This window comes from Centruroides vittatus, unplaced genomic scaffold, assembly GCF_030686945.1.
Source record: "Centruroides vittatus isolate TY-2023 unplaced genomic scaffold, ASM3068694v2 contig_1051, whole genome shotgun sequence".
NCBI classification, from domain to species: domain Eukaryota; kingdom Metazoa; phylum Arthropoda; class Arachnida; order Scorpiones; family Buthidae; genus Centruroides; species Centruroides vittatus.
Window position 1 is genome coordinate 118760 of NW_027120680.1, and position 14297 is coordinate 133056.

Consider the following 14297-nt stretch of genomic DNA (forward strand, 5'->3'; position numbering starts at 1 on the left):
ACTGTTTAATATCTATAGATAAAATCCATTAAAAGTATACATTGGCATTTAAGAAGGGTGTAATAGCAGATTCAGAGATCTTTAGAAGGATGCAGAAAGGAAACAATATTCTGTACAAAATATTTTATTACCTGAAGTACCAAGCTACACAAAAGAAAAACCCCCAGAAGGAGAATGTAGCTGCACCACATGCATCTGCTAAATCTGTCCTTGCAAGAGTTTTACTATTTAGGAAGGTGATGTATTAAGATTTGAATTTGCATTATTTCAGAATATGGGGATGAAAAATGTTCACTAAGTAATGCATTGACAGCTGATGTTTACATCTTGACATCTTTATACACAGACAATCAGCACTATTAGATCCTTGTTTCCATCTATTATTCTGTTATAATAAAGGCCAACATTAGTAATATTTCAGAACTCTTGCAACTTATTAATGTTGACTTTAGAATTTTTCAGATATTTTACTCTTTATGCAGCATAAGATGCTTGTTATAAACAATATAAATTATTTAAATAGCACCAAATGTGTAAGTTATTTTTGTTTATTGCAAAAGATATATAATTATTTAAAATCAATATATAGCATTAATAATTTCACTTATGTTATATATTACATTGTAATAATAATGTTATATACCAGTGTTTTTCAATGTAGAAGCTGCAACTTTCAACCAATCGCAGTTGGTCACAAACAATTTTAATGAAGTCATCAAATTTATAATAGATTTTTAAAAATGCAAATATCCATGCAGTTAGGATCATAGAATTATTGGAATTCTTAATATAGAGGATTGTATAAACAAAAAAGTTGAGAAGCTATGTTACATACAATAATAAATTTTGGAAGTAAGAAAACTGAATGATAACATTTTATTTGAAGATATATGGACTAGATTTTTTTAGAATGCAGCTGAGAATCAATATGCCTTTTCTAATGTATCATTTTATACTTTTTCTAGACATCAGTTGTGACATTCTAACAACTTGTGAGAGATTTATTGAAGTTCTTTTTTTAAGATATGTTTTGTGACGGTTGTTGTGGTATTCTTTATTTCGTCATTTATGTCAAATTTTTCTGAATTTCTTCTTTATGTTTCAGTTTGTGAAAAGATTATAAGAAAAGCAAAGTTCTGCTATATAAAAGAAGAGATAAATATGTTATATCAACATCTTGTGAGAGTAATTTAATCAAATGAGCAATATCAGACTGAAAGATACTAGTTTGTTTTCTGTTCTTGCATTTCTTAGTTATTATTCATTTGAATTTTTTTCTTTAGAAGATATCAATACAATGAATATTATTTACAATTTCACTTTTTCAGTATTTATTTCTGTAAAATTATGATCTGACTGTCAAAAAATAAGTCACAAAATTTTCCAGGGAAACTAATTTTAAATATATCAGAAGATAGAAATTTGTTTTCAAATCAAATGATTGCTAAAATCCATGATTTGTTGCAACTTACAATGAAGGAAAAAAGGAATTACTTGTACTCTGTTTTATACATATTTGGTGTTTGGTTACCAAATGAGAATGATTCGACGCCGACGAGAAAACGTTCGGTCGGATTTTTATATTTTTTATTTACAAGTATATACGGCAATATACAATGTATGTACAATGTTTTTACATTGAGCAATTGCTCCGTCATTTCATCCGTCGAGCGATTGCTTACAAAAGGTCCAGTTTGTTTTGTTTGTGTCGATCGCTCGTTCCAAACGTCCACTCTCGGTAGCCGTTGGTCCGAAAGTGAACGACCTGTTCAAAGTTCGCTTTTTTCTTCTTTTTTGTGCCCTCTGTCGGTCCGAATCGACCGGTGCCACACACATATCTGGACACGTATTTGTATTGATTTTTTTATATCTTGGTTTATGTTTTATTTATTTAGTTTTTTAACTTTTATGATATTCTGCTAATTCCTTAAAAGATAGTTTTTACTTTTATCTGCCTTCCCAAATTATATATATTTGTTAAGCTTCTGAAAGTTTTTATATTTTCCTCCTTTATGTTCTTTTCACTATTCAGAAGTTTTTTGTAATATATGTTGTATGCAGAGATTCTTGAATATTAATTGAATTATTGAATATAAAATGTTTTTTAATTATTGTTACTCTCTCAATTTTATACAATATTCAGTTATAATTACCTGTTTAATATTTAGCACATAGTCACATAGAAAATACACATTAAAATAAACATCAAAACTCCAAAAGTTCAAATAAAAATATTGCTTTATTGGAATCAATATGGTTGAAAACTTAAAACAAATTAATTTTCCTAGTGTTTGTAGATTTTTAGAACCATCTTCAAGAAATATAAACAAAATCTAAGCATAAAACATACAGAAAATTCAAATTTATTTGAGCATAACTTTCTTGTCATGTTTGAATGAATGAATTTTCTATATCTTGAAGAGTGAACTCGGAAATTTGAAAATACTGGAAAATTTGCTTTGTTTTAACTATTTTAAACTCAATAAAACAGCGTGTGTTTTTAGATGAATACTTATAAATGAAAATGCATAGTATATTACTGCACTTGCAAGTTTATAAAACTTTGCCCAGCCAGTAATTTTCATATTAAAAGATTCACTTATCTTCGATCTTTTAATATGCATATACAAACATCTTGAAACCCAATATATTAGTAATAAGTCAAACAACTACTGGATTACATTGAGCTAATTTTCTGCGATTACTTTTTTACGATAATTAAAAATAATTACGGTAAAGTATCTCAATATAATTCAGTAATCATTTGTCTTTGAATATGCACATATAACTACTATAGTGAGGACATCTAGACACACAAAATCATATAAGTTATTGTGGTGGTTGTTATAACCATGAACGAATCAAAAAGGGCGAGACAAAGGTAACGGGAACATTTATTAACTCACAGACATCCGACTTGGATCTTACACAAAAGGGCGCCTCCTATCGTGAACAATTGACAAAACGAAAGTGTACATTTATCAGACAATAAACAAAGACTTAGCTTGTAAATAATTTACCTTTTGTATATATATAACTGACAAGGTCAAGTTTCAAATTATGAAACTCGATCCCGAGCGGTCCCTTGACGGTCGGACACACGAAATGAGCGGATAGCGCCTAACTAAAGCGCGGTTTACAATGACGAATATGATTAACCTTAACAGTTATAAAAATCATAACTGATATGATTTTTAGAGTCTAGATACCCTCCCTTTAATAATTACAAAGAAGGAAGAGGATATAAAAACATTTTACCTTATTACTCATTATCAGGTTATGTCTGTTATTAATTAAACTGTATTTTTTAAATAGCTCTTTTTAAATTATTGTTGTTTTTGTATTATTTATATTGTGTTTTAATTGTAATTAATATCGTTTTTGTTGAAAGAATAATAAATTTGAATACCTAATATAATTAAATATAAGTTAAAAAAAGTCTTTTTCAACAGGTTCTGTTGCATTAGCTGAATATATAGCAGACAATCAACATGTGAATCATATTGATTTAAGGGAGAACAATGTACAAATTGCTGGCTTGATGGCTTTGGCGTTATCTTTGAAACATAATCACAGTGTTACTCGTTTAGATATGGATCCATGTGAAGAGAAAACTTCTGTAAGTAATGCAAATATATATATTTTTTCTGAGAGTAGTGTTCAAAAATATTTTGCACCTCCTATAACTCATATGCAGGGACATCAAAGAATGTCATTAGGCCCGGGGGAAAATTTACACGAGCTCCAAGTTAATAAATTATTTTACAATTTGAGTTTTTTATGTATATATTGTATAACTTTTTTACAAAATAAAGAACAATAGTTACTGTTAAGCATTATATAATACAGTAATGCTTTAGTAGTAATTAGCATTTGAAACAAATTGTGGGATGATATCTGGGCCCCTGTAATTTTCATGCTCAGGGAACTTTACCCAGTCAACTCTGCTTACAGAAATGCAAATTTCAAATAGGAATATATCTATTCACTAAATTAATAATGTCAAATTCAATAATGATCAATAGGACTAAAAACACTGACAGACAACAATGTACAGTAGACCCCCCTATAACACGGTAGATACATTCCATGTTGTACGAGTCACTTAAATACGTGAGCCAATCACAGCTCGGCATGTGTGCAGTTTAGGGGCTACAGCTGTTTGAAAGGTTTTTTTCCATAAAATTAATCAATTCTAGACTAATTTGACTCAACATTTCCAAATCACATATAATTTTTTGGGAATAATCCATATAAACTATGCTATAAACAAAAAATTGTAGGATTACTTACCGAGTGCGCACCGTTCGACGACGCCATTGCGTAAGCTTGCTTTCGTGGCGGAGCGGCTCACCGAACGGCAGACGCATGTTTTCCGATCGGCGAATTTTTCGCAGAAAAATAACTTAACTTTGGAGACATCATTAATAAAAATATAATTTTTATGGCTGTTGAATAATAAATGTTTTTTAGTAGGTCCAGTGCTCGTTTAAACTCGACGGTTTGTACAATATCCACTATTGGTCCAGATTCAACCAATCTTGTTGCAACACAAGTCGGCAATGACGTTTTACCGTGTTATACGAGTCTCTTTTAGCGTGTTATACGAATCTGTGTTATATGAACCTGTGTTATAGGGGAGTGTACTGTACGTTATCTTTTTCTAATAGTATTTGGTGTGTAAAGCTATTTAAATTTTATGGCTTAAAACTTAGTAGTTTAGTAAGAATGAACCTTTTAGATAATGAATAAAACAACTTTATTTTAACATTTCTCTTTTCATAGAAAATTTGATTTTTTTTTATTATTTACTGTTTGTAGAAGAGTCCATAGCACACTTTCTTAGTTAATGCTTAGCCATACGTCCCTCTTCGGCATTCCTCTGTTAACCTTGGTTGAATATTCTCATTCATTATATTCAAATGCTGTACTAAATGTTTAGAACATATCTATATTTCTATTTATGAAAAAACATAATGATGAAAGTCAAAAATTCCTTTACACTGAACAAATTACTGAACTAAAATAACAATAAAATATATCATAAATAAATTGGGAAAAAATGAGATATTAAAAAGAATTGTCAACAAATACATATTCGAATGACAAATTTTCTTCAAATCTTCGAGAATAGAATATAAAACATATTAAAAATTAAAAATAGATGCGTAAACTCGGTAAAAAAATACATTTTGAATAGTCGACAAATAGATATAATAAGCCAGTGTTCTGCAAACTTTTTTGCTGTCAGTTCTTCATTTTTTTAAATACAAATTTGATACAACCAGTTTTGTTTTAGTTCTAATTATCTGACAGTATCTTAATGTGAGGCTTGATTTGTTTACTTTTTTTATGTTTTTATATCATATTTTATTATTTTTGAAATTTTTCTTGCAACTCTTCAGCAAGATAAATCACTTTAAGATCACAATCATAGTTTGTGCACCACTACAAGCAACAATTCTATTGAATCTATTATGTAAACAGAATACTTATAAAAATATATTCAGTCAAAACTAAATTTTTAAATTATTTATAATAACTATTTAAAGAATAAACAGAAAAGTTGTTAAATGAATCACCAAAGTAATTCAGAAAATGGAAGGTTATATAATTTATATAGCTTTATAACGATTCAAAGTATGTTACCAGCAAAACCCGATTTTACGCCAAAATAGTTTTGCCTAGGCCAAACTAGTTTAGAATTATTATTCAAGTATATTAATGGTTAAAATAAAATTAAAAGGTAATCAATTAGATGAACAATATTTATTCAAACATAGTCTACTTAATTATAAAAAATGGGGTTAATGTTACCCTAGGTATCGAAGATGGTGGCTAGTCTCTGATTCCAGCAATCAGAAGACAGAGAACAGTGGGGATGCACGTTCTAACCTAACCTAACCTGTTCTAATAAATTACCATAATTATTAGCAACCAAATTATTAGAATAGGTTAGGTTAGGTTAGAACGTGCGTCCCCACTGTTCTCTGTCTTCTGATTGCTGGAATCGGAGACTAGCCGCCATCTTCGATACCTAGGGTAACATTAACCAAAAACGGTATTGATTAAAAGCGACACAACACTTGTACAGAACTATAAAATAAAAATAAGCTAATCAGTACTTATCAGTTTGTATTTTTTTTTTATTAAGCCATGCACTTTTAAAGGTAATTAACTTTCGAAAATATTTTCAAAAATTCAAACGAAATAATAAAAATAACTTTTAAAATCAAACTAAAATTAAAAATGAACTTATTTGTGTTTTATGATGAACTTAAATTAACCATTAATATATTTAACCATTAATATACTTGAATAATAGTCTAAACTAGTTTGGCCTGACACGCTTACGCCAAAGGCCGCATTTCTTTATGCAGCGCTCGAGAAGCGCTTTACGGCGAACACACGGAAACTTGTTTCTAATTGGTCGACACTGCTCGTGACGTCATTTCGCTACACTCTCGCTGCATAAAGAAACGCAGCCAAACTAGTTTGGCATAAAATCGGGTTTTGCCGGTAACATATACACAGAATGGCCCCAAAATTTAGTCAACCATTTCAAAGTAAGAATTTTTTAGTAATACCAATAAAGTTCAAGAAACTATTCTAAATGAACTCCTCCATGTTTTATAAATAATTTATAGATTCTTAATACCATATTTTCGTGCCTATATCTGTGTTTAAAGTACAAATTCGGAAATTGGCACGTGCTATTCGATGGGACGGGTTATATTCCAATTTTAAATTACAATTCTAAACTAATGCTTATGCAGCAAGGACTATTCCCACGGGCATAATGTATACCGTGGAGGGATTATGCCAGGGTTTTATTTTCATTCTAGCAATTCTTTGCAGGTTATAAGCACAAAAATACTGTAAACTTTGCTAAGAATTTTCAGTTATGGCCAGTCTATTTACTGATATCCTAAATACAGTAGACTCTTGTTAATCTGGCCATTCTCTGCACAGAGGTGTTCCGGATTACCGAGCGTATAAGACTACAGGCAACAAACGACCCTTACCCGTAGCCCTTTCGTACGGATTCTATTTGGAGCTGTATTTTGTTATTGCAAAATTTTGCTCAGGGATCCAGTAATTGAAAGTTTAATTATCTATTAAAGTTAATGTTACAAGTTTACTGTATGTACTTTAAAAAATAATAAACATGAATAAGATATTTTTATGAGGCATACCAGATTAGCAAGAGTCTACTGTAATATCTGTTAGTAGGCCTATGCAATGAGAAATAGATGATGACCATGGCATCTCTAGTTTATTTTCTATTGTACAATTTAATATTCGATTCATTATTCAAACGAAACTTTATTATTGTGATCAAGTATGGCCTAATAAAAGGTTTTTTTGTACGGATTTATAGAAAGCCCCGGATGGTGTACAGGACAACCAGAAGTTATTAAACGAGATAGCCGGATACTGTAAGAGAAACAAAGCGGAACAAGAAGAACTGTCAGAGATCAACAGATATAACAAATACGACTATTATGAAAACGAAGACGCCATCATTATACCTAAGAACAATAACAACAAATGCGGTTTGGTAGAAATCATTCCATCCGATCAGAACAATGCGGTTTCTCAACCCATTCAAATCAATAGCAAGTCTCCCGTTCAAAATCAACCTTCTCCCGTGGGAAGTCCGAGTTTGGGATCTCGTTTTCGAGTCAGCAGGGTGTATCTGGACGAGGAGGCAGATAGAAAGGAGTCTCCTCCACCCGCCGCCGGAAGTCCGCTTCAACAGTTGGAGAAACTGTCGTTGACCAGCACGTCCACCATCAAGTCGAAATTCCCTCTAAGAAACGGGATCATTGCTTTGGATCCGTCTCTTCGGGTGCAGAATTCGGACGTGACCAACGAGGAGGAGAGACTGAAAAGATCGCATTCGCTTCCGCAGGACACCGAACAAACGAACAAACTTAACAATCACAGATTCTCTATAACTCGAGTCACGACGTATAAAGGAGAGACCATCAACGGTTCCTCTCGTGGCTTCAATGGGAATTCGGAGGGAGGTCCGTCGGAGAGCGCCAACAACGCCATCAACGAGAAGAAGCGCGACAAGAGAATAGAAAATTATCAGAGATCTTTGAGCGACGTCAATCATAGGCTCCGAGTGAAGAAGACCATAAACTTCGAGGATTTGGGCGCCAGTCCTTCGTCGTCGTCTCAGGGAAGCGAAGACGAATCCGAAAAAGAGAACGTCACGAAAAAGAGGATCACCTTTCTTCTTCCGGAACCCATGGAATCGTCGGGTATCTGCATGGATAGGCGAATGAGTACACCCGCTCTGCCCATGGCACCCAAAAAAATCCAGAGACCCAGCGCCCTCAATCTCAAACTTGGAAGACAGTTGGAAAGCTTAGATTTGCGAAGCTCCGTTCCAATCTCGCCCACTAGATTATTGGAAGGATTCGGTAAGAATATTTTTATTCTAAATTACTCGATTTGCGGTACTCTCTGGGCCGTCGAAAGCTCGTATGGGTCCGGGGTAAAGTGAGGCTTCCTTTTGTTTTTCGATCAAACCAAAAACTTTATAAAAAGTGCCATGGCTAGAAGTGCTGTGTATTGGCAACCGTTCTGGGAGCAGGGCGATGCAATTTACTATTAGCCCACCAGTGCCCGAGTGGATAAAACCACTAAACACTGGTAACCACTAGTGTTTAGTGGTGGTGGCGGGTTCGCACTCCACCAACCGGCTGGCCACGTGGAGTTTTCGGGGTTTTCTTCACACGTATAACGAAATTATTCTTATTGGGGTTACCGCGAAGACGAAAATTCCACAGATTCTCTAAAACGGGTTTTTTGGGATTACTTGTATATATTGTGACGAAAACATTTCGATGTGTATAGCGACGTAACTAATAAGAATGCCTCTTGTGTTTTGTAGAATTTCCTTTGCCGACGGTGGAGATAAAGCTGTCGTCCGAAAGCGAGAACGGAACGAGCAACAGGCAATTGTGAAAGAGCAAGTGTCAGCCCTGTATAGTCGATTCCCATCCAGTTAAGTTGTGAATATCGAATCAATATTGGTAACAAAACGTCGTTATTCGTGCGAACCAAATATTTTATTGTGTACAGTTATCTAACGTCTTGTGTTATATCTGTTGTAATATATATTATATATATACATATAATAGTTTTAATTAGAGTCGTAGGCAGGGTTTGTCAGGCACGACGAACGAGTGTCGGCCCGGGTCACACTTTCTCACAGACGAGTGAGAGAGAGAGAGAACGAACGAAGAGTGTTCCTTTAATAATTATATTTTTCTATGCAATAACCTTTATTTAAACCCTCCCCATTAATTTCCATTAAGGATTAACAATACTTGAATCTAAAAGTCTTAAATTATTTAAGAACTCGTCCGTGATAACTTTCTTTTTCCTTTCTCGAAGCATGGGTTAATAATAGTGAATTCTTCTCTCTCTTCCGGGTTCGATATTCTTTTTATACTTTTAACAGACCTCGTGAATTTAGAATAATGTTTTCTTGTACGGAGTTGGCAACGGCGGCTAAATGGCTACATTCGATTATCCGTTCGAAATATTCGTCGAGGCGCGAAATCGCGTAATTATAACGAAAGAAAAATGTATTTTTTATTCTTTTCTATATTTATGTGTATTTTACCGGGGCTCGACGTTTATGGTTCATAAGAAAAACACACGGAGGAGGGAGGAGGAGGAGGAAGAGGAAGAGGCAAACTGTACTTTGATAATTTTGGAAATTTAAAATCCTTACTGGTAAGAAAGGGAAGAAAGCCTGTATTATAACGAGATTTATATTCGTTTTTTCTATTCTTCCGTTTGTTGGCGGTGTATCTTGGTTACCACCAAGTCCCCGATATAACGTATTACCAAAGCTACGAAATAAACGAGACTCGTCCATTTTTGTTTTTCTAAACTTAGTTTCTAAGTTATTACTACAAGAGAGACGATTTTTCTAGAAGGGGTAGAGCCGCCGTCGCCGTTAATTAAGTATTGACAATGGTACACGTCGAAATTGCGATGGTTGTATCCGGAGTAGGATACAACCATCGCAATATTTTCCTTAAACGGAAACCCGAAAATTACTTATTGTAAGATTTAAAAAAAAAAAAAAACTCTTAAGACAGATTTTTTGGAGTAGTCGTTATAGAGTCCACCCTGAAGTGTTTGTTCTATCTTCTATCGAAGTTTTGACGTCAGAAATCCAAAAAACCCACGCGATTTTAATCGTTCTTTAAATGTATCCGTAACAAAAACGTACAAACCAGTTCGATTTCTTGATAGATTTCTTTTAATATTTCTAGATTTAAGGATAATTCCCTAAGAAATTGCCCAGTTTTCCATTAACGAAAGAAACCTTAGAAAAATAAGGAATAAAAAGTGGTACGGTAGGGATTGATAATCCCTACCGTACCATCGATTTCGAATTTTCGAAAAAGGGTACCAACAGTGGAATGCGTGGTTATTTACAGTTGGGAAGACGGAAGATATTTGTATAAATTTACACGAAACGTTATAAGCGGGTTAACGTAACGATTTCCGAAGTTCTTAAGCCAGGGTCGATTTGGTAGATTTCTCGATTTTAACCCTTTTTATCCCTCTTTCGAACTTAACTTTTTACTTCCCACTTCAAAAACTTATTAAAGAAGAATTTATTAAATGTGGAATACGTAATTAGCTATGCAAATAAACGGGTGATCATTTAGAACATGCGACAATTCGATTTCTTCCTCGTCCCCCCCGGAAATAATTCGAAATTCTATATAAATCGAGGGAATTTTTAAGCCGAACAATAAAAACGAATATCGATATAAAAATATTGGTGAAAAGAAGTGGCAGGAGGGAGGGAGGATACGACCCGATTTTTGGCTGGTCTTTTTTTTCCTCATCGCACGCGAATTTTAAGAGGACGAGAGTGGTAGATCGTCGGCCGACCTCCCTTAGTTTTCCTTTCGTTTCCATCGATGTACGTAAAATATTCGTGGAAAAAAAAATAAACTATTTTGAATAGTTAAGGAAATGTCGCCGTTTCTTCTACGTCACGTATATTTTCAAATACATTTTTAAAAAATATCCTAAAATATAATATCAAAATGTCGAGCGAGTGAAATCTCTTCAAATTGAAATCAAAAAACGTTTATCGGACAAGAATTTTTCGCTGCCATCCATTGATTTTTTCGATTCGTTTGCCCGGCAATTTTATAATTTCTCTATTCTTCTGTTACGTGTAATTAACACGAAAAAATCCTGCACTACACAGTGGCGTAGCGAACATAACTGGCGCCCGACACTTTGTTGGCGCCCCTCTCCCCCTCCAGAAACACAGTTTGTCTCGGAGACCATTTAAGCGCCCCTCTGCGAGTGGCGCCCGGTGCGTGATACACCCCCTTGCACCCCTCTCGCTACGCCACTGGCACTACAAGCTTAAATCCAGGTACCCCGGTCTTAACGTCGTTTTTAACTGTTATAAAATAATAGTTAATAATGATTTAGTTCCTTTATTACATTAAAATAATTCCTTTGTTAAACGGTAAATTCTCGCTTGTACTGTACCACCGCGGTTAACACGTCGGTCGTAAGTCGAACTTTGATTTTACTTAAGTGTCGTGTGATAAGTCGAGGTTACGTTTGTGGAAAAAGTTCGAAACCATAAACGAAATACGAGATTGTATTTAAATACGGCACTTTGTAAGATGGTGGTAGGAAATTGACCTCGGTGGTAAAGCGGGGGTTTACCGTATTTCATCTCTTCTCACGCGAAGTTTATTGTAGGAATTACTTTTGTGTTGCCAGTATTGTTAAACACTTGGCAAATCTCCAGTTTCCGATCGATAAAGGTCAATATTGGCAGCAAAAAATCGGGAGGAATTAAAAAAAAACTGGTCCGATAAACTTAGCGTAATTTTTATTTTCGTAGAAATTCTATTTTTCTCATTGTACAAACATCGATTTAAAAAAAAATTATATATATAAATATTATTTTTATTTATGAGAAAATAATCTAAAGATTTGTTAAAACAAGGGCTCGAAAGGGCCCTTGTAAACACTTAGTGATAATTCTGTTATTGTTAATGTTTCATATATTCTATTCAAATGTATATCGATTTTGACGTACGTCAGAAAGCAACCAAATAAAAAATAATAATAATAATAAAGAATTTTATGTAAATTGAATAAAGAAAGGTGCTTAGAAATATTTTTCAAAACTTATATCGAGTTCTAAAAATAAAGAAATGAAAAATTGTACATACTTTTGATGTCGGAATGATATTTGCTTGTGAAATAAAGTTACGTTTAAAATAGATTATGTTGTTTCTTTCTGGCTGTGTAGGCTACAGTACAGTTGCCACCACGTCGCTACCTTTAAGACCCGTCAAATTGGGTGTAAATACCTTAAAATGATCGAAATCTATTATTGCCGAACCCTTATGTAACGGATCAAATCGGCTGATTCCTCTGGAGGTACTTGACTAGTCTCGTTAAAAAGAATTTCATTGGTATTGTTAGACTGGGACAGTATGCGGAGTGTCCTGTAGCCAGCACGTGTGGCTATTATGTCCTCCTCTGGAAGTATTGGCCTGTTTGTTTCCCAACATTTATCACAATTTAGGCTCTTTTACCGTATCTTATACAGATTACATTTTATGTTAGTCATATCTTGGAATATGAGGAGCAATCGTCACTCTTCCAGGAAGGACCATTCGTTATATAGAAGGTTCAAGAGTATTACTATAATTTTTTTAGCTTTGCCTTGTGGCGAGCCTCTAGCCAGTCCACTATTACGAAATTAAATGTAGGCCATATCTGGGGACCCTAGATTGTCGGTGTGGCGCGGGGGATGGGTCTGCAAAGGTCGCGTTAAAAAACGAACAAGAGTACTGGGAGAAATTTCTCCAGTAAAAATGTTTGAAGTCGACACTTTTTACGCGGGGCTCCCTAATTCGAATTTGCCGGGGGCCTCATAAATCTATAACTCGAGTTCTTCCCGGGACGAATTCTGTAAGCAAAATCGAGAAGTCATTTAGATCATTACGGGATTAACAATACGACCGAATTGACCATATTTGAAGTAGAACAGGAATGGAGAACCTCTGAATTGGCGCGTGTCGTACAGCCAGCGCAATTATCTTCAAAAATGTTTACGCGGGCCCAGCGCCGGATTAAGCCTCTAGCGGGCCCTAGACAAAATTTAAATTGGGGTCCCATTTAAATAAGTTGCTTCTAAACAAATCTTATATAATGTGACATCAGCGTAGCTAGCATGGGTGACACCCGGTGCGGATATCGTGGTGTCACCCCAAGTCACACCGTAGTGTCATAGTTTTATAAAACACTATTCAATTGTAATATCTTCGCACTCGAGCAACGTCTGAACGCTATATCGAATATGCGATGTCGCGACGTATAAGTTTAGATTTAGAAAACAAATCATAACCATATATCAGGAATATTCCTAGATGGTGCGAGAGATCTCTTAGCGTACCATCGAATTCCCCTCTGACGCACGGGTTGCTGTTGACCTTTTTTTTTCAGGTAATGGCTAGTCGGTCGGAGCTTAGCAGGGATTCTTAAATACAGCCTTTTCTGTCCTATCGAATTTCTTGAATAATTTTAACTCGTTTTGAAACAGAGAAATCATCTGCACTGAAGCCGGGCCCCTCCGAATTACGGGCCCTAGACATTTGTCTACTTTGCCTATTCGATAATCCGGCCCTGCGCGGGCCGAATTTTAGACTCGCAATAACGATATTTACAGAAATGAAACGAATGTGTTTAATTGAAATAAATGTAAAGCTGTCTGAAAAAAGAATGATCGGGTAATTGTAAAAACAGGTGATAAACCAAAATTGTATGGTACATTACGTGCCAGATGATTTCTCCCGAGATACCCATTTTAAACGCGTGCCATAAGTTGGCCACCATCGAACTAGAACCGTGGCAATCTGTCCTTCTACATCCTTTACATATAAAGCCTCGAATATAAATATAGCCGGGGCCTTATTTATCCGTAGTCCGTGTCGATTTCGCGGGTTATTCGAATAATGTTTCCTGGAGGCTAAACAGAGTGGAAGAACGAAGGGATCAGTGCCTATTCTCACTCGGTCTTTAGCATCCGTCCGATAAATAAAATCAAACGCGCGTGGAGTTAACGATGTTTTATTTGGAATTTTTTACTGGATCCTAGCGAATGGCAATTGGCCCTTTTGTACCCTTCTGGGGACGCCCGTGATTATGGGTTCGTGTCTCCGTCAATTCAAAAATTTTGGTGGGCGAGTCTACCCGGATCGGTTCAC

General features: G+C 34.8%; 2 protein-coding genes across 2 annotated transcripts in view; one reads left to right on the forward strand and one right to left on the reverse strand.

Moving 5' to 3' along the window:
* LOC136971389 (protein phosphatase 1 regulatory subunit 37-like) overlaps positions 1-12307 on the forward strand; it is a 116119-nt gene extending 103812 nt beyond the window's left edge. The window contains exons 10-12 of the mRNA XM_067265836.1: positions 3453-3619; positions 7382-8435; positions 8909-12307. Coding sequence (XP_067121937.1) covers positions 3453-3619; positions 7382-8435; positions 8909-8982 — 1295 coding nt within the window. The 3' untranslated portion in view covers positions 8983-12307. The remainder of the gene's footprint in view (positions 1-3452; positions 3620-7381; positions 8436-8908) is intronic.
* LOC136971397 (putative methyltransferase DDB_G0268948) overlaps positions 1-14297 on the reverse strand; it is a 298490-nt gene that overhangs the window by 95779 nt on the left and 188414 nt on the right. The gene's annotated exons all lie outside the window — the stretch shown is intronic.